Source organism: Corvus moneduloides, chromosome 14 (genome assembly GCF_009650955.1).
Source record: "Corvus moneduloides isolate bCorMon1 chromosome 14, bCorMon1.pri, whole genome shotgun sequence".
Lineage (NCBI taxonomy): Eukaryota > Metazoa > Chordata > Aves > Passeriformes > Corvidae > Corvus > Corvus moneduloides.
This window is the reverse complement of record NC_045489.1, coordinates 16710531-16738495: the sequence shown is the minus strand read 5'-3', so window position 1 is coordinate 16738495 and position 27965 is coordinate 16710531. Positions and strand designations below refer to the sequence as shown.

Below are 27965 nucleotides of genomic sequence, written 5' to 3'. Positions count from 1 at the left end.
AGAGACTGCCCAACTCTGATGGGATGCCCTGGAGGTTCACAAGGCAATCCCTGGATGTTGCTGGGCTGCTGCAGCCATCTTGCCCATCCCACTGTCACCCAGCTGACTCCTGCCATTCTCCAACGCCTCCTCATAACCCTACTTTCCCCACCACGCCAGCTGCCAGAGGCTCTGTGGGGCGACCCAGCTCCCCCATCACAGAGGGAGGACTCACTGCCCTGAGCGTGGGATGGCACAGGCTCTGGTGAACTGCTGTGTAAGAGAAGTGCTGCCCAACAAGGATGACCCTACACCTTCCCCACAGCCCTCCAGGTGCTCCCCACCCTTGTGAGGCGGCTGTTGTTGTGGAAGGTCCCCACTCCATGAGAGGAATGAGGCAGGAGCCAGTGTCACCCTGCTCATCGTCGTTCCTGGGAGGGGAAACATCTGCCACTGTGTGGGGTGGGTGCCAGGGAAGGGGAAAGCCACAGGTGTCAGGAAGATGGCTCTGGCCCATGGCACACCTTGCTGGGGGTTATGTCAAGGTGGCAGCTGATCCACCAGTCAATGTCCCACCAGGGTCCCTGGGAGCCACAGGCACCCACAGAACTCCTCCTGTGGAGAACAAGGAGGGCTTGCTCAATGCAGCAACAGCAAGCAGGGTGATGTCACCCAGCCACAGCAGCAGCAGCACCGTGGAAAGGAGACGAAGGGAAACGCAGGGCCAAAACCCAGTGCTGAGTCAGGTTGAGCAAGAGTCGCCTCCCTCCAGCCTCCAATCCCCACCGATTGTGAAATGGACACTGGGGCCTGGAGCAGGGCCTCCACCCTCCATCCTTATCTTTGCTCTTCCTCCTCCAGGACTGTGCCCATGGCAGCAGGAACTTGTGCAAAACCAGGCTGAGAAGCTCTGGGGCTAATTAATTACTAGCTGCTGGTAATGCTGGCTGGGCCCCTGGGGACTCCAAGGCTAGAGCAGAGGAGAAAGTGCAGAGAGATACTGGAAAATTACTGTTTAATTCTTCATCATTACATCTGAGTATACAGCATCTGGTAGATGAGAGACAGGAAAAGGCAGATAACGACCCAGCCACTGCGAAGCTCTGCAGCCCTTCTCTTCCCCAGCAGCAGGGGCAGCCAGGCCCCTGGAGGGATGGCTCCAGCCTTGGGGAGGGTTCAGTGCCCAGTGGGATGTGTGTCCTTGGGCTGGCACTGCGTCTTCCTGGCCCTGCAGCCATCAGTACTCCTGCTGAGTGTCGCAGCCAAGGAACTCTATTCGCAGGGCAATGTGGTTGTGCCACTGGCGGGGGTGTATCCTCACAAAGCGGGCAAAGAGAGGGGACTCCAGGGTATTCGTCACTGTGCTCTGATGGTCTTGGTTTGCCTTGAAAATCTGGAGAGGAGAGAGAAACCAGGGATGTGCTTTCCTCTGCTGGCACAGTGAGGACAGGATCAACCCAGACAAACACCCCTTGGAATGCTTTAAGGAAGGAAAAAGCACAGCCTGGCTCACTGCTCTTGGAAAGAAATCCTGTGAGCATGTTTGCTGCCAAGGGCTGTGCTTGCTGCCCTGGGGGTGGCCGTGGGCTCTGGCCATGGAGCAGCTCTGCCTACCTTCTCCTTGCCATTTTGCAGGACCGGGCTCCAGTGCGCGCCGTCCTGGCTGATGGACACAGCAAACTCCTTCACAAACATCTGGGTGAAGAGAGCTTTGGCACCTTGGGTTATGATTGCAGTCACCTTCTTGGTTACTTCGAAGTCCACCTGCAGCCACTCTCTGGGGCTGTTGCTCTGGGGAAGGACAGACTGCCTTCAACCCTCCAGCAGCAATGAGAAAGACACACTCACTGCAGCTGAAGCCAAGCTGGCCCTGCACTTCTCTGTGCTTCACCTGCCCTACCAGGCATCTGGTGGGAGCTGCTGGGTGCTAAAGCAGTGTGGCAGTGGGTGGGCAACTCGCACGGTGCTTGTGGCTGCACACACTTCCCACATAGCCCTGACCAGGACATCCCTGCTTGGATCCCAGCTGCCTGCCTGGTATCTCCTTGCACCTTTGGCTACCTTTGGCCTCCAGGCGTTGGTCCTGCCCTGAAGGTTCAGGCGGGCCAGGGCGGGTGTCCAGCTGGAGAAGATGTTGGCACTGTAGGAGGATGCAGAGATGCGCTGGTCAGGAATCCTCCTGTTCTCCATTCCTAAGGGCATGGAGCAGCCTGGAAGAGAGGAGCAATGCTTGTCATGGGGTAGAACAGACCCATCATGGAGATGCCTTCTGCCTGCTCACTGCTCTAGCTGCCCTCGATGCCTTTTCCCTGGTTACAGGTTCTCCTGTCCCTTGCTGCAATATCATGGTCCCTGCACTGCTTGGGGCCCCTGTGTGCAGCATGGCTCTGGCCAAACTATTCCCACCTTCTTTTCCCCCTGGAGATTTTATCTAAGAGGAATGTGAAGAATTTATGTTGTAAGGAGACATAAGAACTTGTCTCCAGGGAAAGGACAAGAATACCTGGCAGGGAGACACCCTGCATATGTATGATCAGGTGTGCCTGTGCACAGCAGCTTCAGAGCCAGCTGGCAGGTTTGGGGCATGGGCTGACAGCACATCCACTGCTGCTTTCAGCTGCTGCAGAGCAGGTGTGCAAAGCCAGAGAAAGGATCCCAGGGTACCATTTCCTCAGGTTGCACTGTTGATCAGAGCCATCTCACCTTCAACTGGCAAAACCAGAGTAAAAGCCAACGGCATCTGTCTCTGCTTGTTCCCTGCTCCCACAGGCTGAGGCAGCAGCTCCCCATTTATCAGCTTAGCTGCTGCTGGAAGTTTCCTGTGCTTCAGTAAAAAAGTGATGGGGAGAGCTGACCCCAGGCTCTCCCTCTGGTTCTGTTATCTCTAAGACCACCATGAGACTTTCCAGCTTTGCTCCCTCAACACCTCAGTGCCATCTCCAACTCCCTCCTTCCCCCTCTGAAAGTGCCTGGGAGTCCTGGCACGCATGGAGCTGGCACTCAGCACCCCAGCAGATCAGAGCCCAGTTTGGGTGCTCGGTATCTGTGGGTGGGACGCACTGTTGAGGTCGCAGCCGAGGAGCTCCATGCGCAGCGTTGGCCGGATGTTGTAGTGGGTGGGGTGGACGCGGAGGTACCGGGCTACGATTGGGGGGTTGAACCGGTTTTCTTTCACCCCAGTTGCATCCACATTCCCAAAGAACAGCTGCAGGAAAAAGGAGGGAAAGAATTGTTGTACCAGCGGAAAGAGAGATAGACAGGACAAGGATTACTGGGGAGAAAACGTTCCTGTCTGGCACTTCTGTATCTTATCACTATCCTTACAAAAATGGCAGCTCAGGAGAATGATTTGAGATGTGATTCAGGCCAAAGAAGTGTGAGTGGGCCACTGAGAAAGAGAAGAAGAAACTTAGTGTCTGTGCAAATTAACTTGGTTTTATATTTTCTCCAAACAAGGGTGAGAAAAAGAAGGAAACAAAAGTCAGTCCTCAAACATTTGAACCTGGGAAAAGTTGTAGCCACAGCTGGTGCAATGGAGGCTTTTCTGGATACTCTTCTCCGAGAGGATTGATCAGCTTATGCATATTTAGGTTGTGGGTTTTTTCTAGTGACTATAGATTCTCCAAATCATCTGCGTCTGCACATTATTTTTAGAAAGGTAAGTTTGCCTTTGGGGTCAAAAAAGATGTTCAGGTAAAATCTTATGCCTAGTTCTAAGTAAAATGCAACGTAACATTAAGAGGTGGCTCTCACAGCCACCTGGGATGGTGGAAAGAGGTAGCTCAGACAATTCAAATTGAGACAGATGGACACAGACAGCAAGTCCCTTGCAGATCTGTGATTCAGTCACCTGGCACTGAATGGTCCCTGTTCCTGCCCTAATCCCAGGGGCTCAGGAGATCTCTGCCTTGTGTACAGAGCTCCCCAGCCCTCATCACCCCAGGACACCCCATTCTGGGAGGGCACTCTCCTCAAGACCCTTCACCTTACCATCTGGGTGCTCGTGGCATTTCCCTTGTATGTCTTCCACCTTCGCCCATCAAGGCTGTAGAACACAACAAACTGGGAGATGTAGAAGCTGGAGAACTTTTGTCGGGCCCCTTGGGTTTTTATGCCATGAATAATCATGGCATGCAAAAGATCCACCTGAGAATGAAAGCCAGGAATTCACTTCCGATGGAAAACCCAAGCCATGCTCAGGAAATGCCCTGTGAACCCGTGAACTCGCTGCCTCCTGACATAATTGAGCACTGGTTATGAAAGTAATTAAAACAGTTGCAAGTCAGCCAACAGCTGGGAGAGGGCAGGGGAAAGCTGTTTGGAGAGGCAACCTCTTCTTCCTTGGTCTTTGGGAGATTTTTGCACAATGCAGTGCTGCAGCTGGACCATCAAGTGATTCTTCTGTTGCACTGAGGATGGGTATGGGGGTCAGGCCAGCAGCAGCCTGACCAGAGCAGCTGCCATTAGGATCTTAGTGCTCCCCTCTCAGAGGGAAGAGGGAAACAGCAGATGTGGTGGGGAAGCACTGCCCATCCATGAGCCCTTCTGCACAAGCATGACCTTGCAATGTCCCCAGTGGTGCCTCCAGACACAAGGCCTCTCTTACCTGGATCCAGGCGTTGCTGCGGTCGGTGCTCCAAGCATTGATGGAGCCACTGTTGTCCAGCCTGGCCAGATAAGGAGCCCACTGCCCTGCAAGGAGAGAGCACAGACACGAGGGTGCTGCTGGCCCTTGGTGCTGCCTAAGGTGGATCCACAGGACTGGGCCTGAGGATCACCCTGGGGTTTAGCAGCTACACACAGGATGGCAGAGCACTGGCACGGTGGGCCAGCCATGTGGGGAGGCTCCAGGTCCTGAGTAGGATGCTGACAGGGGCATGGATGAAGGACTCTACCAGAGGCCCAGTGCAGCAGAACTTGGGGCAGGCAAACACATGAGTTTTGTTGGCTGAAGCTGCCCCGACCCCACCTGCCCTCCAGCTACTCACCATACTGCCCGGAGGCTGTGATCTGAGAGTCTGCAATGCTGCCTGAAGCCATACCCAGGGCATTCCGGCAGTCTGCAGGGAACAGGGGAGGGCAAAAACCAGGGAGAGTTGGTTAGATAACAAAAGTCTAGGCTGGGTAGCAGCCTTCAGGCTCAGGGAGGTTTTCAAGCCTCCAGGCTTGTTTCTCTCACACCAAGGGATGGGTTTCAGAGGCTTTCACATCCATCCCTGAATTTTAGGGGTGCTGGAAGTCCTTGCTTCCACCCCCCATGTCAAAAGCAGAGAGTTTCCAGCATCAGACACAGCAGCCTCTTGCCAAACTCCTTTCCCTGAGTCCATGACCTCTCATTCCCATGTCCTAATGTCCCAGCAGTGCTGACAAGTGTCTCCTTCCTATACCCATATCTTGCTCCTGGGCCTTTTTGTTGCTAGCCAGCATCTTTTGAAAACAAATATCACATTGCTAAAGGAAAGTCTACCTGACACCCCTGTCTCTCTTTGTCTCTCTTCTGGTCTGCTGAGCACAGGGATGTTTGTCTCTTATAATAACCATTATTATTAGCGACTTGTCACACCTTGGCATCTCCACTGTGTGTCAAATGCTCCTGGGGAAAATGCAAATTTGAAATCTCAAGCAGATATTTAACTTACGGCAATGTTTTCTGGCTGACATTTAATATTCTTTTAGAAACAGGAGAGAGACTGTCACAGTGTGATAAAATAATACTCTCCCATACCACTTCCCAATGTTTACTCATGGTCAGTTAGAAACGTTCTGGGGTGGAAACAGAGGTTTACTGTGGATTTTGCAGTTGCTCTTGGACCTATTTCTATCAGACCAACCTGTAGTCAGGCAGCATCACTCACTGCCTCCTGTCATCGCTCTGTGCCTCAGTTTACCTCCTGACATATGGCTAGGCAGCTGGGCACTGTACCTTACTGACAGCATGGGCAGGGACCAGCCCATGCATGCACTTGCTTGGGTAAGTGCATTTTATGGAAGGTCCAGGGACCCTCAGATTTGGAAAACAAGAGCTCTTGGAGTAAATATTTGCAGGCCAATGAAGCTGGTCTCCCAGCCTTCACCTCAGCTGTGTCCCTGACTCTGTGTTCTCTTCTGGGCTGTGCAGGGTGGCAAGGGCTGGAGTAGTGACTTTCATTCAGAGTGAAAGCCCAAAAGATCCCATTTGGGTCACCCCAAGAGAAATGCTGAGAGATCTGGGGGAGGAAGCTCAAATACACGCTGGTTGTGGTTGTGGCCCAGGTGGGTCAGGGCACAAAGAGATCACTCACTCAGGTCATACACGAGGAAGAGGGCACTCATCCCAGCCTGCTGGTGCTCTCCCACTTTGCACTCCACCCTCCAGATCCCAGCGTGTGAGGGCCACATCTCCACTGTCCCGAAGACACCTGGCCAGGAACAGAGGGCAGAGCAGAGAGGAGTTACTGCCTGTAATGGGATGCCACTGTGCCAAGTGCTGTGCAACCACAGGCACAGAATATTCCAGATCCACTCCCCCTCTGTGGTATTCCTCCGCAGGAACTTCCTAAGGGCACAAACATGAAGCCCTGGCAGAGGGGGTGCACAGTGCCTGCGCTGCATCTCACCAGGATAAAGGTTGTAGACTCCCATGCGATACTCCTGGCTAGTCCGGACGTTGAACAGCTGCCCATGGAAGTGGACAGAGTGGATGTCCTCAGTGCTGCCCATGTTCAGGAGGTGCCATCGGACCCGTTGCTGCTGGGCCATCACCAGCCCGGGCAGGGTGTCACTCACATAGCCGTTGATGGCTGGGAAAGGCAGGTGTCAGGAGGGGCTCGAGGCTCTGGGGTATTTCCATCCTGGTATAGGTTGTGGGATGGAAAGGGCAAGGGCAAGGGTCCTCACCATGGAACGAATGGTTTCTCTTAAAGTCAGGGTTGTCCTGCTGGATCCGGCAGGGAAGGCGGCAGTTCCTCTTCACGTTCTCCGGGAAGTACCAGCTTTTGGTCTCGTCAAAGATGGTGAAGAGCAGGGAGAACTCCTGCACAGCCAGCTGCCTCCTGGAAATGTAGCTCAGCACCCCATGGTTGCAGATGATCAGTGGCCCGATGAGGCCTGAGTGCAGGTCCTTCTCCTGCCAAGGAGCCAGGAAATAAGGGTTTGCCTCCGAGCAGGAGGCAGCGCTGACGCCGGCAAGAGGCACAGCAGAGAGAAAAGCGGTGAACCCATGTGCATCCCTGGCCTGGCTTCCACTCTGGGCCACGTGCAGGGAGGGAAGGACATGTTGGGTTCATTGGGGCATCCCCACTCTGCCCTGAGCTAGGAAAGGCTGAGCAGCAAGTGTTTGCATGTGCTTTCAAGAGACGTGGTGTCTGTCTGTCTGACTGTCTGACAGTCCCTACTGCGTTGGACCCAGGGGCCAAATCCAGCCAGATTGGGCAGAGGGGTAAGGAACCACAAAATGCTGATTTCCTGCAAGTGTCATAAGCTGGAACAACTGGGGGAAGGGAAGGGAAGGGAAGGGAAGGGAAGGGAAGGGAAGGGAAGGGAAGGGAAGGGAAGGGAAGGGAAGGGAAGGGAAGGGAAGGGAAGGGAAGGGAAGGGAAGGGAAGGGAAGGGAAGGGAAGGGAAGGGAAGGGAAGGGAAGGGAAGGGAAGGGAAGGGAAGGGAAGGGAAGGGAAGGGAAGGGAAGGGAAGGGAAGGGAAGGGAAGGGAAGGGAAGGGAAGGGAAGGGAAGGGAAGGGAAGGGAAGGGAAGGGAAGGGAAGGGAAGGGAAGGGAAGGGAAGGGAAGGGAAGGGAAGGGAAGGGAAGGGAAGGGAAGGGAAGGGAAGGGAAGGGAAGGGAAGGGAAGGGAAGGGAAGGGAAGGGAAGGGAAGGGAGCACTAGCATGTGTTCATCATTGTATTAGACACCTGAGAATCTACACAGCCCCAGGCTGCTTTCAGCACAACACCACAGGAAATTCCTTGACCTCACAGCCAGGACCCAGGCATGCTGCCCACCTCTCCTTCCTGGGATGCCCCATGGAGGCTCCCACTTACCAGGTCCACGTTGGAGAAATAAGCCCAGGCCTTGCAGTCGAACTCCTGCGTGGTGGGTGCCATCTGGGGCAGGACTTTCCAGGAATATTTGCGGTGGCCACCGGGAGGCACCGCCCCGCCCTGCGGCATTGTGCCCTGTATCTCCTCGTAGGCTGTCAGTGTGGAGTGGAAGGAGAAGGGTCGTGAGGCCAGGTTCTTGAACGTCACCTGCCCGAGAGGGAAAGCAAAGTGGAATGTGGAAGGGAGCGATGCTGACAGTGCTCTGGACCCTGGTGGTGGGTCCAGCCGGCTGGTGGGAAGGATGTCCCTGGTTCCCAGACCAGCTGGTCTCCCTGCAGTGGCCAACCCCTGCTGAACCACAAGCTGTGGCTGTGCAGTGCAATCTCTGGTGGAAAGCACATCCTGGGTTCATGTCAGCAGGATGAGGCCCTTTTCCTGCTCAGTGGAAGCAAGGTCAGCTACACTACTGCCTCTGGAGCCCAAAGGTGCTCAATCCATCCTGGCGAAGATTTCTGTGAAAACTGGGCAACTTCTCCAGGGACACAAGTCCTGAGCTTTTCACGTCCTTCTCAGGGGGGTGTTGAAGGACCTTTGGTGGTGTGGAAAGCTGAAGCCTGCCCTCATACAGAGCACCTAAAAGAGCTGTACTGAGCCCTGCTTAGCTCACTAGCCTTTTTGCAATCCCTTGACCCAAAAGACTCCCCATGGAGCCCAGGAGCTGATCAGGCCATGCTGTTGCAGGGGTTGGGTCTGTCTCAGGTCCAGGGCTTTGCATCTGAACACTCTGAGGTTCCTGCTGGCCTATTCCTCCAGCCACTGAGGTCCCTCTGAATGATGGCTCTGCCTCCCATTCTGGTGCCATTCACATGCCAACAGGGTAGCTCCTGCCCCCAAGCCCTGAGGGTTAACCCATGGGCACTGCAGAGCCTGCAGCCCACCTCAGCACTCCCTCTGGCTGAACTCCAACAACAACGGGGGGGATTTATGGTTTTACACGAAATGGGAGCTTTCTACTCACCATGATGACATCTTCAACTTCTGCCCTGATGTAGGGCCCGAGGATGCCCAGGTGTTCATCCAGCTCTCTCCGCTGCACCGGCTGCGTGAAAGAATCATCCAAGAACTCTCGGAAAACCACCTTGCGGTACTGCCAGGAATGTTTCCTCCTGCTTCTTTGGGGGTCCCTGGGGGGGGGATGCCAGTTAGGTAAGTGTCCCATAGTGAGAGCAGCCATGGCAGGGTTGTTACAGGTCAAGGGGATACAGAGCCAGAGGATCCCTGACGCACTTGCAAGGAAGCTCAAAGTTTCTGGAGGTTCAAACCCCACCAGGGTAGAGGGGAGAAGCTGGGAGCATCCTTCCCCTGGGCTGCTCGGCTGGGTTGTACCAGCACAGAACCATGATCCTGCCTGCCAGGACATGCCATCTTGTACATCATGCCATGCTGTGCAGTGCAGGAGGAATACATGCAGGACAATCACACTTACGTTGCTTTTAGGAAGTGCTGGGGTCTCTGGTCCCCATATTCCCACATCACCTCCACTGCTGCAATGAAGTATTGCCGTATCTCCCCCTGGAAGGAGCGCGGGTCGTGCTCCTCTTCCCCATAGATGTCAAAATCCTCCATGGTCTGCTCTGTGTCACTGTACTCATCATAGTCTGGCTTGGCAGTCTTTGAGGGGCTGGAATGTGTCCCATTGTTCAGGGCCTGTTCCTCCCTGTGTCCTTGAATGTGGCTCCTCTCCCCAGATGTGCCGTTCCTTTTCCCATGCTCTTTGGGCTCTCCTAGGCCCTGGCCTTCTCTCTTCCCTGTTTCTCTGAGGACATCTTCCCTGTCGAGCACCTGACATCCATGAGGAGTATCTTGCACATACTGTGATGGTTTTTCAGTGCTGTTGTTGTTGTGAGGGGGACTTGGAGACAGTGAACAGTTCTCTCTGATGGTGGATTTCAGAGGCATTTCTTCTGGGCTTTGTGCAGACATTCTCCCAAGCACATAGTCCTCTGTGGCATTGGCCTTGGGCTGCTGAGGCTCAGGACTAAACCGACCCAGCTGCTCCACAGCGTTCGTCTCCTCCTCCATCTGGCTTCTCCCCAGAGCTTGCTCGCTCCCAGGAGCCCCCCACACCACAGCTCTGCCTGGCTGCAGCTCGGCCAAAGCTGGGCTCTGCAAGCCCCTGGTGTTCACCACAGCCCCCAGGGAGACTGGGTCCCAGTTTGAGGCCAGGTCTGCAGCCCCAGCAGTGACCTGCCTTTCCGAGCTGCTTGCTGCTGCTGCTGCTGGTCTTGTCCCCAGTGCTCCCTGTGTGGGGAGGGAGCGTGTCCTGCGCTGAGCTTCCTCACTGCTGCCCTGTACACCCCTGTCTGTGCTCAGCCTCCCCTCAGGATACATCTCATCAGCCTGTACAGCATCCCTGCCTGGGTGCAGCCTCCTCTCAACCATGTTGGATTTTTCTTCCAGGCTTTGCAGGGCCACCATCACTTCAGGCAAGGTGTTGCTTGATACCAAGGACCTCTTTTTGAAGCGAGTGACGCAAAAAGGGGAATGAGGTCCACACACCTTTGGGGCTTCCTTATTCACTGCTGTCTCAAGGGGCTGGCTGGCCAGGTCCTGCTCTGCTGTCTTACCATCAGAGAGGGGCTTCCTGCTGCTGGTGTTAGGAAGACTCAAACCTCTGCTCTCCAGTGAACTGGCTTGTTTACGTTTCCAGTCAGGGCCACTCAGGCTTCTGGCTGTAACTCTGTGTCTCGGGAACTGCTCAGAGCTCTTTAAGAAACCATTTGGGAATGGCCTGGTGTCATTGGTCACAACATTCGATTCAGAAAAGGCAATACTGTCCAGCTCTGCTAATTCCTTAGCATCCTGAAACACTTCTTTCAAGATTACTTCATCCCTCTCTTCTGTCATTATGTAGCTGGATGGCTCAAGGTCATTGGTGTCTGCAAAGGTGCTGTCTAGAAGGCTGGTGCCTTTGGCAAGTCCAGTGGCTTGTTCTGTGCCACTTTTTGCAGGCAAGGAGTTATTCTCATCTATGAAGATTTCTCCTTGTACAGGTTTGTCTGACAAAGAAACATTTTGCTCTTCAAAAGTTTTGTAAAAGCCTTGCGAAACCACTTTGTGAGGCCTTGTTTCCAGCCTAGCATCTAGGTCATTTGACGAATAATTGCTCTCTATGGCGTGACTGTGAACCACAGCATGAGAAGTCCTATTACCTTCTGTCTCATCTGGAGATGCAGGATTGTTCAATGTGGAGGAAGAGTTGTGATCAATACTTAAAGAGGGTGCTGTACTGATTTTCCCCTCTGACTCATACAGGTTAAAGGATATTTTATCAGCCCCTTTTAGCAATGTGTCCTCATTACCCTGTGAAGACACATCTTGAAGCACCAGGCTGTGGTCCAGATCATTCTGGTGAATTGAGCTCCTGTTCTCCTGAAGAGGGGCTTTGCCAGCAGCATAAGCAATGGAGTCCCACAAGCTTGTTGCATGAATAGTTGTCTTTTGAGGCTCTGCTTCCAGGTTCTCTATCCTACCACCAGAATGGATTGTCATTCCTTTCACTGGCCCCTGCACCTCTGGGATTTTTGTCACTTTCATTCCTGCCAGAGCATCTCCTGGAGCTGCCGTGGTTTGGTGCAGCCATTGCTGATCTTCTTCTGAGCTCACAGTACCATGGACACTCGCCAGGTGTTCTCCATGTGGGATTGCTCCAAACCCTTCATCCTGGCTGATGATTTTTGATAATTCTTCGTCTTCCAGGAAGGACTCATAGGACACTGGCTCATCGTTTGTCTCTGGCAGAGAAGACATGGAAATATCATGTGGATTTGGTATTTTTCCTAAAAATGTTGATGTGCCATTGGAAGAGGGATCAGAAATCCTGCTGTTGCTCAGGACAGCCCCATGTTCTGTCAGGCACAATCTTGTCTTCTCGGTCTCGTTTCTGGAAGAGGTGATGTTGTTCAGTTGCTCATTCACACATGACCTCTTTCTTTTAGAGAAGCCCCTGGGTTGGAATTCAAAGGCAACCTCCTCCCCATCAGAATACACATAATCTTCCCCATCAGGGTATTGCTCATACTGGCACTTCGAGACTGTGAACTTGGCATGCATCCCTCGGTCTCTGAAATCAGGATTTAGGCACCCCAGCATCCAGACACCTGTCTCGAGAGGGCAAAAGGACACCATCAGCCCACTTCAGAGGGAAATTGGAAGAGATGTCATTCCCATGGTGCTCCCTTGCTAATGCAACCTATATTTTGTGGTTCATGGTAGTGATTCCATGCTTTCATAGTCCCTAGAGTGTCTTACAGCCAGACCCACAGTGTTGTTGACAACATCAGAGCCTGACAAGCACCATCAACAGGGCTGGTGTTTCCTGGCAGAGCTTAGTGAGCTACACGCACCTGTGAGGCCCCAAGTACAGCTTGGTGAGAGCAGTTAATGCAGTGAGAACCCACAGAGCCTCCAGCAGCAGCAATCACCATAAGCCACCTCCAAAGACATCCTGGTGCTGTCAAACACACCTCTCTCCCAAAGACAGTCACCACATCTCTCCCACTGAAGGAGAAAGAAAGGAAAGGCTGCCTCTCACTCACATCCCCAGCCAGTGTGTTTGCTCCCAGCAGCGAGGGTGAGATGTGTGATTTCTGGGCTCTGCTGCTGGAGGGAGCTGCCACCTGCTGCCGGCTGAGCTGCTGCTCTGAGCAGCAGGCAGGAATCCAAGCTCAAACGGATGTGAGGCTTGGCTGGGTTGCAGAAAGCTTCCTGGGGTGTCTAGAAACGCTGACAGCCTGGCTCAGGGTGCAGTGCTCATGACCATCATATCACAACCACAGGGTAAATCCTGTGTCTCCTCTATGAGTGAGGAAATGGTTTGACAGCACTGCTTTTGCCAACGCTAAGGAAAAAGTGCTGAGTGGGAGGAAATATAACTGAACTCCGAAGCAAATCTTTTCTAGGACTTCTCTCCGGCTGCGGTTTCTGTCCTTGCAAAAGTCTGGATATAAATGGCATGACCAGCAGCTGAACCCACAGCAGGGACAGCACTGTCACTCCCCTTGACCTCCAAGCTTGGAGCCAAGATTGCAAATGTCCACCAGGCTCATGTTACTGCAGCCAGCTTACTGGTTTGGCAGCATGTGTGACCTTAACACATCCTACTAATGAAGTAAAATATAGTAATTCAATTTATTTGATTTAAGCTTTGAAAGATGTAACCACTGCCTCTCACTTTGCTATTCCAGCAGGCCGTGCATCCCTTTGCTCTCAGAGCTGTCAAAAGGAATTGGGCACCAGAGAACTGGCTGGAGGTGCTCACTGATCTCTGCTGGGCTGCCAAGCCCATGGTTTACAGAATAGCCCATGTTACTAACCTGGCTTTTCCAAACTCATGATGACTGTTTCTCCAGAAAATGGGAAAAGAGTGAGCACGTCCTCAAAGACCATGTTGCGCTTGAAGGTGTTTCCAGAGAAGAAGACGGAGAGGAAATCTGTTTGGGCCCCAACACTCAGGACATACCAGTATACAACATCGTTCAGGCAGAGTTTTGTTTGGAGGTTGTCAAATACAAAGCCATTAATAGCTGGAAGAGGGCAGGGGTGAAACATTTCAAGACCAAATTCCCCCCATGGCTGCTGAGCTGCTGCATATCCCTTGCTCCTTCCCTGGGGCAGGGATGAGCCTGTGTCTGCTGGGGCTTTGCAGGGAGCCCCTGGCTGAGTACTCACTGTGCATCACATTGGAGGCATAAAACTGGGGGTCCTGGATATCCACATGGGCTGCATCAGAGCAGAACCTCCTGATGTTCTCCTCCAGGTACCAGCTGTGGTTCTCATCAAAGACCGAAAACAGCACCAACTTCATGTTGTCTGACATTATCTGGAAAAGAGAGGGAAGAAATGATTCCTGGTCTGATCAGAGCACCCCTGGTGCCCAGGGTAGCAGTCAGGTCTCAGTCTGGGTGCATGGAGAAGGTTACTGCTATTTCACAGGAGTTAAGGTGCAGATTTGGGGAAAAGAGAGCATGCAAGGGCAGGTGGGGAAGGCAGAGGCATTAGGACTGCTGGTAGGTTTGAAGAAAACAGGACAGACAAACTTGGTTTTACCTAAATATTTCACTCACCACAGTTACTCCAGCCTTTCAGCCTAGAAGCTGAGGCAGCAAAGACCCACCTGATTTCCCCTCTGATCCATGGACTTCTTGGAGCAGATGAGGAGGGGCCCAATCAGGCCTGAGGCTGTGTCTCGGACTGGGTCGATGGAGCTGTAGTAGAAACGGGTGAGGCAGCGAGGATCTGCCTGCGTGGGGCCATCCTCAGTGGTGAGAATCCAGCTGTAGGTGAATGACTGCCCAGGGGGGATAGGAATATCCTTCACATCTTTCTCTGGCAACACACAACCCAAGAGCAGACCAGTTATGTCTGGGCTGCTCCTGCAAGGGATGATCCCACTTTTTAAAAGAGCTCAGAAAGGTTTCCTGACCACACAAGCTGCAGAGGGACCCATGGGACCCATGCCCATGCCAGGATCCTGGTGGGATGTGGGACAGCCTTGCACAAGTCATGGTCCTGGGAGTACAATAACAAGGGGTGAAAGCAGTTCTGGGGAAGAAATCCGGGGAAAAAACCAACCCCAGAGCAAAAACTACAAATCTGCAAGAGGGAGAGTCTAAATAATGATGAAGCCTCACACGAATGCAGGCCAGAGGGAGCCCAGGGAATGAGGGCTGTAAATAAACTGCAAACACAGGCAGGATCACCAGGATGGTTCCTGCCTCATCAGAAAGCAGAGGCCTCCAGGATGGACCAATTAACATCGTCCCAGCTCCCTGGTTGTGAATGCCCCTTCTCCCAGTCATGACTGGGGCCTTCCCTAAAGACAGGGTTATATGGAACCAATGGGAACATGAAAATGGAATCATCGTAATACCTGGAACTGCAGAGCATAGGTGCTTGCATGACTGGACAACTGGTCTTACCACAAGCTGCAGAAAACTCTCCTGGCCTAGAAAAAGGCAGTGGCCAGGTGATATCCCAAGTTCTCATAGCCTACCTTACCTTTTGAGGGTCTCATGGCATGGTAGGGCCTGACGCTGGTGAGGCCATGAGGGTAGATGTTGTAGGGTCGTCTGGCCAGATTCCTGAACACAATCTGAAATGAGGACAGGCAGCAAGAATGTTTGGTGCTTTCTGATCACTGTAAACCCTTGAAGCTGCTCTCAGTGTCCTTGCAGAGAAGGAAACACTGGACAGCAGTGTCCTGGGGTTGGCTACCTGCCACTGATCAACAGGAGGGACGTAGATATGTCTGGGACCACAAAGTCACAATACAAAAACTACAATTTCTCTGGAATGAGTCTATACTGTCCATTGATCTGGGAGGTGTCTGTTTTAAGGAGGGCATGAAAATATCAGATTTATTAAAGAGAAAGTTGCTGTCTTTAGTCTTACTTTACATATGAGTCAGAAGAGGTCCATCAATCCAGGCCTCAGAGGACCAGGACATTAATTATGCACAGCAGTCAAGAGTTTTAAAGTGCTCCCCACTTCACTGCATGAAGCCCTTCCTTTATTTCTCTAAATAGCTCTGTCACATGCCCACAACTGCACAGGGAAGCCCAGGGAGGGAGCAGAAATGTGAAGCTGCTGGAAACCATCCCATTCCTCCCAGCTGCAAAGAAGTCAAGTGGTTAGGAGAGGCACTTCAGGAGACAAAAGCGAAAGTCCCCAGTGCTGTGAGGTAACAGCGAACAGATGGAGACGAGCAGAGGATGACAGGACACCCCTGCCTTAGAGGAAGGTGCTGGATGTCATGTGTCATGTATTAACTCACACAGTTCCTAAGACACCTGCAATGAAGTCAAATCAGAGGGACTGGGCCATATCCTGTGCATCTCACTGAGAGTATTTACCTTAAGCTGCCAGTAACATCTGCCTTTCTGGTGAACTTTGGACATTGCCAAACATGAGAGGGCACCTCAATGACTTCTGTCAGACCTTAGCCACAAACCAAGAGCTATTAGTAGGAACAGCACCAAGCTATGAAGTTGCCCCTTACACTGGAAAGAGTCATTTCTCTTACCTTAAACTGATCTCCAACCTCCCCCTTGATGACAGGCCCCAGGATTCCCTTGTCCTGTTGGTTGGACACCTTGCGCTTCTTGAAGGCTGCATCCTCATACTCCACAAACACCACTTTCTTATACTTTGAACCGATCCGCTGTGGGCCAGGCTCCAGGTACAGCCTTGTCATGTTTCTGCAGACAAAGGCAGAGAAAGAGCAAATGGCCACATGCAGGACACTGTGAGAAACAGAGCAAGACCTTCCATCATCCAAGGACCTGACTAATGGCTGAGAACGTCAGCAGGAGTTGTTGTCTGCTCAGAAGGGACGGATTCCAGAGGCCTTGGTGACAGAGAGACAGATGCCCTGGAGACAAATGTCTCTGCAGGGCATTTGGTAAAATGGAGCAAAGCCGGGTCCTGCCTTCCCATGGCCTCCCCAAGACCATCCTTGTCCTGCATCCATACTGTCAGTGTTAATAAGGAAGAACAAAACTGTCCAAGCTGTGCGGAATGAAAATTAATTTCTGGGGAAAAGGGGAAGAGCTGGCAGGGCTGCCTTGAGGAGCAGGTCATGAGCACTCGTGCCCACTCTCACCTGTCCAGAGACACTGGCTTCACAGGCGCATAGTCCCAGTCCATTTCCTCAGCTGCAATGTAGTAAGTCCAGGTCACAGGCCTGTCTTTGGCAAAAGAGCGCACTTGGATCACGTGATAAGTTTCCTCATCTTCCTCAGGGTAATCCATGTCCTCTGGCTCGTTTGACAGCTTCCCCATCTTCAGCAGGCGTTGCTCAGGACACTCCTCCACCTTCACAAAGGCCTCCATGCCAGCTGGGTTCAGACAAGCCAGGCAGAAAGAGTCACATTGATGAGCCAGTACAGGCAGGCACTCCCCCAGGCCCTGCCTGGGAGAAATATTCTCCACTACTGCTCCCATCAAATGGGCCAACATGGATCAACCCATGCCCTCTGGTATGGGCCAGACTGCAGGTGGATGCAACACTAGGGAGCAGGAGGGGCCTTGGAGCTGCAGCACCGCACAGAACCCTGAGCCCAGGCCATCCCCTGAACTGCTTTTCCCCCGAGCTCTTGGAGAATAAGGTTACCTTGCTGATGGGACGGTATCTGGCAGAACATCCGAAACCAGCCAGCTGTTCCTGGCATGGTCTGGGCTGTGAGATATGTGGCAGGGGAGATTTCTAGGCTGCTGAGACGGTGGCTTCTCACCAGGAATGTGTGGCCTTCAAAGAAGATGGAGTGGACTTCTGGCCCAGAGCCCAACCCAATCACATGCCAGTGGACCTGCTTCTTGAGGCACAGTGTGAGACCTGCCAGGAGACAAGGAAAGCACCCAGGAGTCAGCACTGTGTCCAGCCCATGTCCCCACTCTTGGTGCCATAGACTCAGAGTCTGACACATGCTGGTAGAGTCCCATGCCCCACAAGATGCTGGCTTCAAGCTGGAGAAATCACACATGAATGTGGACTGTCTGAGCAAAACAGAGGCACAGGTCACATCATCCCCCTGAGACAAGACTAGATTTACAGACTTGGGGGACTTTGGGAGGGTTGCTGGTAGGAGCTCCCAGTGGGACGCAGTGGCAAAAGAGAGAGATGTGCTCCTTGACTCTGTAAATAGAGAAACTGGGCACTGAAAAAAGGAGAATCATCTGTCTGATCACAGCACTGGAAAGCCTGATATTAAAACATTGAATCTGGAGCAGAGTTCCAGCACGTCCTCAGCAGTAGCTGGAATACCACAAAGGGCAGAGAGGGGTCACCAGGATTATTTGAGTGCTGGAGAAAATTCCTTCCTCAGAAACACTCGAAGAGCTCAGTGTGCTTAGGAAATGGGAAAGCACTTGACTGCATTGTAAAAATATTTTCCTGAGGAGAAACTGATATGTGCTGAAGGGCTCTGTAATCTAGCAGGGAAGTGAATAACAAGTTCCTGGAAGCTGAAGACAAACAAAGTAAAATACAGACTCAAGCGCTTGTTTTTGGCACTGAGTACAGAGGTGACTGGAACAGATCCCAAGGGCCTGGGAGGAAACTGGGTGGAGGTTCCATCCTGAGGCCCTCAGCTCTCCATTTTCAGCTCTCCATCAGACACCTCTCAGGCCAGGTCCTGCATCCAGGGAGGGAGATGCTGAGTGGAGGTGGATAACTTCTCCAGGGAAAACCCACTGTGTAGACACGGTGGTTGACCATGAGGTTTCCTCAGCTCTTAAGCTCTATGAACCCATCAGGACAGGGAATTTAGGGGAGTTCTGCTTTTGCCTTTCACTGGAGACTGGCCAGACCCAAGTGGGAGGTTTTAGGATGTGGTTCACCAAAGCTGCTGGTGGTAATGACTCTCCTGACAGTGCTTCCCAGTTCGCCTTGGAGATTCCTCACTCTTGGGCAGCTCTGGATCTTTTCCCGGGAGAACACCAGAAAATAGCAACTTTTGTGTTTGCTGAGACCAAACACAGCCTTTTCTTTTGCCCTTCTGAAGAAGAGAAGTCTGAGAGAAGACCTTATCACTAGAACTACATGGAAGGAGGCTGTAATGAAGTGGGGGGTCAGTCTCTTCTCCAAAGCAGCAAGGGAGGAAGTAGCAACAGTGCTGTAGAAACAAGAGGAAACAGCCTCAAATTGCACCAGGGAAGTTTATGTCAGATATTGGGAAAAATTTCTTCACTGAAAGGGTTGTCAAACACTGGAACAGGCTCCGCAGGTATTTAAAACACTTGTATATGTGACACTCAGGGACATGGTTTAGTGGTAGACTTGGCAGTGTTAAGTTTACAGCTGGACTTGATGATCTTAGGGGTCTTTTCCAACTTAAATGATTCCATGGTTCTATTCCCAAAATCCTATGAAGGTGTTTTAGTGAGAGCTAAATTCTACCTCCAGCCTTGTTCACAGGGCTACGAAAGAAAAAATTCTGCTACCAGCACTATTCCTGGAGACCTCTAATGAACCCAGCTGCACTTGGCAACACAGAGAGCTGGAAACAGCTCCTGCCCTGCTGTAAATGGGCAAGGCAGATCAATGAGCTGAGATGTAGTAGTCCCTCAGGGGTGAACACAGCCTAACAGTTCCATCACCTGGAAACTCCTCTTGATCTCTTTTCTCACATCCCTTCACAAGCTGCCTCGAGTTTACAGACCTGGCTCCACCCCTAGCAGCTCCCATACCCCCCATCCCTGTCCCTGTCCCACCAGGACTCACCAGGCAGTGAGCCATTGATGTAGCCATTGATGGTGTGCAGCTCTGTCCTGTTATGAGCCTGGGGCTGAGCAGCTGCTGGGGAACCCTGCTCAGAGTACCAGCTTTTTCCTGTGGACAGAGGAGGGAGCAGTCAGCTTTCACTTGAGAGCATTTCAAAGCAAGAGTAAACCTTCCCAGGGAGGTTGGATGTGTGGTGCCTGTGGAAATCCAGGGCACGCCTGCCCATGGCTCTGCATGGGCATGGGGGTGACCACCACACATGACAGGGAATGACTCCCCTCTTTAGCCTGTGTGATGGGAACAAGGCCACGGCATGGAATGGCAGAGCTGGAGGGGCTGCAAGCTCCCTGAACCTGGGGAAGAGGAGGAGGGGCAGTACTGCACCAGGAGCACATTGGATGTAGAGGCTGTACATAGCTCAAATCCTTGGAAGGGGGTGTGGGTGCTGAGCAGCTGTGCTCACACCATGGCCAAAGCAAACATCCTGGACCAGGCTGAACACAGGGGCTGACACCTGTCAGTCAGTAATTACCTTCATCAAACACTGCGAAGAGCAGCACAAACTCTTTCTGCGGGCCCTCATTCCCATCACTCGCCAGGGTCCCTGCAAGATGCAATAAGATGGATTTCTTTGAAGGTCAGCAGGCACCACCCAGAGAATTCCCTTTGTGCTCTTCAAGAACCGGTAAACCAAGGCCAGGCTGTGGTTTGCTTTTGTCATGTCTCACAATTGCAACAGCCCTGCTTCCAACCTTGCAGTCCCCAAAAGTCCATGGCTGAGAGGCAGCTGCCCCCAGAAGGTATCAAAAGGTCAGTTTGTACTGCCTTCCCTCAGACTTCACTCAGTGGAGGAATTACTCCTGGTGAGTCACTGGAGCCTGCAGACAGTGCTCAGTCATTTCCAGTGACTATAGGGGGGTCTGGACAACTACCTCCAGGATATGTCTCAGCCAGGGATGACCAAACTTGCCCCAGTCACAACTCCTTGTACCTTGTGCCATCAGGATTTCAGGACTGAACCCCAGGAGCACTTCCACTGAGTACAGCTCACTAACTCCACTGCCATGCTCAGCCTCAGGAAGGCATCTGTGATTATTCTGCTTTTCAATTAATGGTTGCATGTTGTCTGTCCCCACCCTATGCTGTCCTTACCAGGTCGGCACACGAGCAGGGCTCCAATCAAACCAGAGTTGATGTCCTTCACACTGTTGGTGTTGGAGGAGTAGGAGTGGGTCAGGCACTCTGCATCGTCATCCGTCGGGCCCTGGTTTTCCTGGATTTCCCAGACATATGTATGTGTCTTCCCAGGATCCACCCTGTCCCCCTCCTTCTCTGACTGGCTGGTCTCATCCTCATACCCTGCTCCTAAAACCAAAGAAATGGCCAGATGTCGCTAAAGGTTCATCCCCAGCACACTGTGGGTACAGAAACGCGCCTTCCTCCAACCCAGAACACAGCCCCTCTCCATCCCAGGGGAGCGAGTCCCACAGGTCTCAGGGCAGTAGCAGAGCTGTCCCAGACTCACTTGTTGGGCTGTGCACCCACCACCTGCCCTGAGGCTGGACAGAAGATTCTTCCTTGCCCTAGGTATCCAACCTTAGGTTTAACCTGTGTATCACATCTGTAACAGATACAGATTTGCTCTGCGCTGTTTGCTCAGCTCATTTCTGAGCCGGGCATAGTCATGTTGCTCCCCCAGGCTAGGCCATCTCTGTGACCATCTGTCCTTGCAGAGGGACATGAATAGCAGGGTGAGGGAGGGACACACACCTGGCAGGCAGGTGGCAGAGCAGGAGGTGCTACACAAGGACTTGCAGCACCTGAGTTGCCCAACTCACCTTCTGACGCCTTCCAGTAGGACACCCCGACAGCATGGAGGCTGTACGGGCGGGAGGCCAGGTTTTTGAATGTGATGACCACTGTGTCATATACTTCTGCTCGGATGGTGGGGCCCAGAAGACCTGAAGGGGATAAGACAACAAGGTCAGGCAGCTGGGGTCAGGCAGCTCACACCCTGCCAGGAGCCCCAAAGGGTCCTGACTTTCCTCCTGCACAGTTTGTGATTGTCCCTCATGCAGCACAGCAGCATCAACTGCATCAGCTCCAGCAAGGCTCTCTGCCTCCCCAGGAGCTCTTCCATACCGGGATCCACCCAGGTGCTTTCCTGCTCCTGGCTGAAGAGCAGCCAGCACCCAACCCAGGAGGAGTTTGGTGTCTTGTCAAGGATTTCTAGAGCTCCCCACACGGAAGGTGCTTCTTACCCATCCACGCTGGCTTGAGCTTGGGCTGTATGAATGAGCCATCAGGGTACTCCACGAAAACAGCTTTCCTGTACCGGGGAGGGACACCAGCTGGGGGGGGACGTGGGCGTGCATGCCCCGAAATGCTGCAGGAGGAAGGAAAAGCCAAGGCTGATTGCACAGACCCATCCATGCACAGGCAACAACCATCCTCTTCCTCCCTTTCCCACCAGCTTGCTTCCTGGAGCCCCAGGGATTGCTCACCCTGCTGTGTCCTTTGGATTTCCTGACAGCTCCCAGGTATGAGTGGGAATGTTTTGCTCAGCATACAGATGACAACAGGGCATGATTAGTGTTGTGGTGTTAGTCATGGTGGAAGAAGACACAAGGCCATACCCAGCTGCAGCTGGGACAAGGCACAGCAGCAGGCATTGCTGTCAGTCTCCTGCCTCATGCCTTGTCCAGCTTCATGTTCCCCTGGCAGCAGAGACACAGAGCACTGGCGGTGCCATGGTGAGCTCTGCCCTGCAGCCACCCCAACCCCAGCACCTTCAGGTGTGGCAAACACATCACATCATGTGTAACCCTCCCCAGCTCCCCCCCAGGAAAGAGACTGTAGGGCTGCTGGCAGGTCGTGGCAGTTTGCTTTGTGTCTGAGCAATGGCCCCACATTTGTTTCTTTTCTGCCCAAAATGGGATTTACACTTCACAGCAGGAAGATAAAGGAGCCTTGAATGTATTTCACACCCCACTTGTCTCTGCTGGCCACTTTCTATCTGTAAGAAGCTTAACAAATTCATTTTCCAGAAGGAATCCAGCACATTTATCAGGATAACAAAGGGATGATTTTCTTCAAGGATTTTAGAGGCTGACTTGTCAGCCCCAGGACTAAGACCGTTTCCAGTAACCAGACAGACTGTTTCCAGCCTTGTTTTGTTTGGAGCAAAAGCCAGGTGGTATTTTCTTCCACTTAAGAAGCAGGGAAGGTTGCTCTCCTGCTCTGACTAAGCCTTCATTCGAGCAGCGTTTCTCTTTGCAACTCTTCCTCAAGCAGAAGAGGAAGGAGACAGAGTGACTCAAATTTGGGAAAAGCAATGCACACTCACCCCCACAACACTGGCTGGAAGCCACCTGCAGCTGGAGGATGCTGTGGGGAGAGTAAGGTCCACTCTCCTCGGGGGCAGAGCAGGATGGGAGCCCATGAAAACCCCACAGGTACCCAGCTCCTGTCTCTCCCACCACAGCCATAACCCCACGTCCAGGCTGGCAGGAAGCTCCCAGCAGACACGGCCCCGGTGAGCAGTGCCACTGCATTCAGCTGACTTTGCCCAATGAACCACTGTCATTCTTGGCAGTGGGGTGAGCCCCAGCTTTGCGCTCCAGGGTGTCCCCACACTGGGAGGTAGATGAGCTGCAGGGCTGCTGGCACTCGGCTGTCCACTATCAGCAAGCTGTGCCTTAATCTCTAGCTCACAGAAAGCCCAGATTTGAGAATGCAGCCCTTAAATATGAGTATCTGGTCCTGCTAATTCTGCAGTAAACAAGGCAGAAATCCTCTGGAGCCAGGGGGATTTTGCTGGCATGCAGGGGCATGGCCAGGAGGGGACTTAGTGACAACAGAGCTCAGTGCTGGGTCCCAGTGCTAGCAGAGCAGAGCCCACAGGAGACAAGAAGGCGGTGTTCAGCCCAGGGATGTCTGACGAAAGTGCTTCTGGCCAGTCCTCTGTACTTGGGGTCCCCGTGAACTTCCTTCCCCCAGGGCAGCTGAAGCTGAGGCAGGCCGATAAGTTTCTGGCACCTTGGATCAGCATTGTTAGCCACACTATCTGTTCATCTCTTGGAGCTGCGAGACATCCTGCACTGCCAAAGCACTCAGACATGGGCTGCTGCTACGTGTCCACCAGCCCCAAGTCAGAGCTGAGATCCCTGGGGCCATTGCAGGATGTGCTGGTCCTGGCTCTAACCCTGCTGGTGGGGTTGTGTTTGGAAGGAAGAGAAACTGAAATCATGGGGAAGGTGTGAGCAGCTCTGGCCCGGTGTGTTGTAGCCCATTAATTTGACAGAGCTTTCTACAAACATGCCAGAGAAACCCCTGGATATGTACAAGGGGTTTGGAGATCCTGCCTGGAGATGCACCTTTGGGAGCTGCCATGAGATGCTGGTACCCTGAAGGAGAATGTGTGAAGCAGAAGGCACCACACACACATAGGTCAGAGACAACCCAGCTCCAGGGGCAGCTCTGCCTGCCATGCTTTCCTGGCTCCTTCTCCCAAGCCTGGCTGTTTTCCTGTGCCTTCCTCTGTTGCACGGAACTGGGCTGAAGTTGCAGGGCCATGGGAAAGGCATCATCATTCAGCTGGGAACAGCCAGGACAAGCAAGCCCTGGTTCTCATCACAGCTTCTCCAGGAGCTGCGCTGCCCAGGAGTTCTCTGCCTCTCCAGGCTGGAGCACACCAGTCCCTCCGAGAAAGCCAACGTTGTCTTCCCCCGTTTTAGAGAAGGACAAGTGACCTCACACTGCCTGCCAATGCCCCACTCATCCCCAGGCACAGTCAGGTCCCTGAGTCACTCCAGGGTCAGAAATAGTGCCCATAAAACCAGTGCTGAAATGGAAAGCCACAGGGTTGAATTAACAGTGAGTGAAGTCATCATCTCTACCGTAGCCTAATGGACCTGAGGACAACATCAGTGAAAGCAGGGCAGGAGGGATTAGTAAAATGGGGGTGCTGGATGCAATTTTCCTACTGAAGTAACCAAAAGAGGAAAAACCAACATAACTGGGATACAGTGACTACAGCAGCTAGTCAGGCTGACCTGGGTCATCCCTAGAGCCTGGCTTCCAGGGTCTGACCACAGCTCCCTGCTGCTCAAGCCACTGTGAGGCTGAGATGGGGTCATGGGCTGATACTGCCTCAGCAGAGAGTCTGGGGAAGGGGATATGGAAACAGGGCAGAGGGAATGGGCACATCTTGATCCACAGGGGCTGCAGCCATCCAGCTCCACTCTCCATGCCGACCTCAGAACATTCACAACCATGCACGTCCAAGCCAGCTGTGTCTTCAGACAACACCATCCTGATGCCTGAGCAATGCAACTCCCATTTTTCCTTCCTACTCCAAAGTACACAGGCAAAACCACCATGCCTTCCTCCTTTTTGTCACTGTGCATGAACACCATTCTTTGCCCAAACACTACAAATTATTTTCATTTCCTTAAGGAAAAATTTCAGCCCCGGCAATGTAATGTACACAAAGATACCAATAACTAAAAGTGGATTTTACCAGGGGCAGACACAGTGGAAAGCCTTTGCTGCTCTGAATTATGTCAGGGGGCACAGCCAGCTTTCCTCTGCAGTGCCCAGGGAGTCACAGGTGCTCATCCCCCCTCATATTTCCCCAAAGCCCCCAGGATGCAGAGCAGAAGAGAAAACACAGGCTGGAAAATCATGGCTCCTAGCACAGACTTTAAAGGGTCATAGGCAAGTGGCATTAAGGTAAAACAGTGCAGAACAGTGGTGCAGAGCAGGTATGCATCTCTCTCTCAATTCCACCTGTCTCTCATCAGGGGTTGTGATCCCTGTGACTCCCCATCACACCACCCCTTCCCAGCTGCACCAGCAGCTCAGGGCACCCACCTTGCCCGGTTGCCCCCATGTACCTGCCTGCCTGGAGCCAAGCTCACAGTGCCACATGCCCCGGTGGGAGAACACCCAGGGCATGGTTCTAGAATTGCAGTAAGAAGAGCTTTACCCTGCAGGGGCTTGCAGCACGGACAGCAGGTCGCTGTGTGTGTAGTCCCAGGCGGTTTCCACTGCAGCGATGTAGTATCTTCTCACTTTGCTGATGCCCTCCTCAACCAGGCAGAGGAGCAGGAGGCTGAACAGGGCTCCCACCAGCACCATGCCTCCTGCTGGGAGCAGCTCTGACTTCAGGTGGAAAAGTGAAAAGGAAGGAATGAGAAAGGAAAGAGGAAAGAAAAGCCTTTATCTTCTCATCCAGCTGTTGTAATCCACCAGAGATGATGATTGAAAGTCAGCACCCACAGACTCACTGAGAGCGCTGCAGAGTTTCTCAAAGGTATCAGGAGAGGAATTGCTTGAGCAGGTCTGTGCAAAGAGCAGCGTGTGAACGATGGACTCTCCTGCTCTTCCTCTGGCAGTGGCAGGAGGAGAGGAAAAAACAAAAGGAAAGGGAGGGCAAGCACCGCAGTAAGTTCCGCTGCAGGACCCAGCTGGCTCAGTGTCCTGGCTCCTGTCTGGGAACAAGATGAGGAAAGGGAGGGTTGCAGAGGCAGCAGAATTTAGGTGTGGTCTTTGTCTGGTCTCACCTTCTGTGTCACCTCTGAGAAGGAGAGCGGGTTGCCAAGGATGCAGATATATACATGTGAGGTTATCCCTGTCCCCAGGATGCCTGCACCCCAAACAGTGATGACTTGGCCACACAACCTTGCCTCAAGCCACATGGGAGGGAGTGGGTTGGGATGATCCCTGGAGTCCCCTTCCCACCAGCTGCTCCTCTTCCGGGGTCCTGCAGTACAGCTCAGAAAAGATGCACTGAAACATTTTTGCAAATTTTTTGTGTTTTACTCACCAATTTTCAGTATCTCTTTTTAAAAGCCCGTGAAATCCCCCTCCCCCCATCAATGCACACACGTGTGCTCAGGCACACACATTGCCACGTGGTTCTCCCTTGGCTCATGAAGGCAGGAAGATGAGGAAGAACGCCCTGCATGGTCCCAGCATCCACTGGATGAGTGAGGTGGGAAAATGTCCCATAAATTATGTTACAGGGCAGCAAGAGTGCAACGGGAGCAGTGACCCCTTTGGTGACAGTCCCAGTGTGTGCAAAAGCATCCTTGTGACAGGTCTTGGTGACTGGGAAACAGAGGGAGGCAGTGGAGACTGTGGAGGGATGGACTTTTGGGGGTCTGTGACACGAATCCTCAGCAGAGGGCAGAAAGTGATTCCCCCACACCACCTACCTTGCTCCTAGGGAGGCAAAGACCGAGTGAAAAACATTTTCTCCAGCTTGTGCACCCACAGTTGGCTCCATGACTAGCCTGGGGCTCCTTTTCTTTGTGAGCAACAACTCACCTCACTTTTTCCAGCAAGTATTTTGGGGCAAAGCAAATGGTGCGTCACATTTGGGGATGCCTCAGGGTGCTTTGCATCCTGCCCTCCTGCAGTGAAGCAGAAGAGTACTCAATATTGGAGGGAAGAGTTTTCTGGGAGAGATACAGGAGATCTGGGCTGTGCTTCAGGCACCAGTGTCCCCTGCAGCATGGGTGTGACTTTATTCTAGTCATCCTACCCAGGAATCTCCTGGTGGTGTGAGACAGAATCACAGAATCACACAGAATGAACTAGGTTGGAAAAGACCTTTGAGATCATCAAGTCCAGTCCTGCCTGGAGCTCATCTGCCCATCCCCAAGGGCACTGTCCTCCTGTGCAAATGTGATGGGAAAGCCACGACAGGCTCCTGCCATGGAGACTCCCAGAAAAACATATTTTGCCAGGGCCAAGGACCCACATGCACACAGAAAGTGCTGGTTGTTTCCCTGAATTGTGCAGTTCTCAGAACAATAACGGACCGGAGCAGATAAAAATTACTCAGAATCATTTGAACCATGTCTAATCTCTTCTGGAACTTTTTGTGTGTGTGTGAGAAAGAATGAGTGATTCTTGACAGCTTCTCAGGAATGCTGAGTATCTCAGAAGCAGCAGCCGTGCAGAGGGCACTCTCCCTTCCCAGCACCAGGGCAATGGCTGTGCCACACGGCGCAGATCTGGAGGACTGGGCAGGGCCCCTATCATCAGCACTTCCAAGCTACTGCATCCCAGCAGTGATGGAGCAAAGAGGGGCTGCAGCCCCGTGCAGCTCTCAGATGGGCAAACTCCCAGACAGAGAGACCCCCAAGGAACAGCAGTGCAGCAGGGCTGATGCCATCAACACCCCTGAGTATCCAGAAAATCCATCCCTGATGGATCTACCCTAGCATCAGAGTAGAAATACTGACACGGAGGAGGTCCCAAAATTAAGCCTGCTTTCCTCTGCTGGGTTTCCCTGCAGTAAGTGGGTCAGTGGAGCATTTCTCCTTTCTCTCTTGTTCCTCACATGTCTGAATGAGTCAGGCAGCAGAAGCACTCGCTGGAAGCTCCCGTGGGCTGGTGAGCTCAGCCTGGCCATGGAGGTTGGAAGGTTGTGGTGGTGCCGGGAGGGAGACAAAGCCTTTGAGATGGGGAATGGTGTTTCATGCCTGTGCCAAAGGCTGAACAGGGCTGCTCACCACGAAGGCACCTGGCATGGAGCCACAGGGGGGCTGTGGGCTGCTGAGGTGTTCCTGCTGGGTTCTGTCCTTGCACCCACCACCCCTGTGCCACCCACTGCACCAGGCTGTGCCTGACCCCACAGCACAGGAGCCCCCAGCCCTGCAGCACCTCTGCTCAGGGCAGG

General features: G+C 52.9%; 1 protein-coding gene across 1 annotated transcript; it reads right to left on the bottom strand.

Moving 5' to 3' along the window:
- Positions 1-977: 977 nt before the first annotated feature.
- Positions 978-25770, bottom strand: F8 (coagulation factor VIII). Its single transcript, XM_032124211.1, has 26 exons — positions 25263-25770; positions 21535-21659; positions 21112-21234; positions 20426-20638; positions 19806-19877; positions 19274-19381; positions 17165-17386; positions 16655-16889; positions 16076-16250; positions 15052-15145; positions 14168-14379; positions 13723-13873; positions 13368-13577; positions 9479-12152; positions 9011-9176; positions 7993-8199; positions 6856-7084; positions 6576-6758; positions 6261-6377; positions 4968-5039; positions 4586-4671; positions 3970-4125; positions 3040-3184; positions 2041-2189; positions 1594-1770; positions 978-1372 (listed from the first exon to the last, which is right to left on the bottom strand). Exons 1-26 carry the CDS (start codon positions 25412-25414, stop codon positions 1217-1219), a joined length of 6609 nt encoding a protein of 2202 aa, XP_031980102.1. The 5' UTR covers positions 25415-25770; the 3' UTR covers positions 978-1216.
- Positions 25771-27965: the final 2195 nt, after the last annotated feature.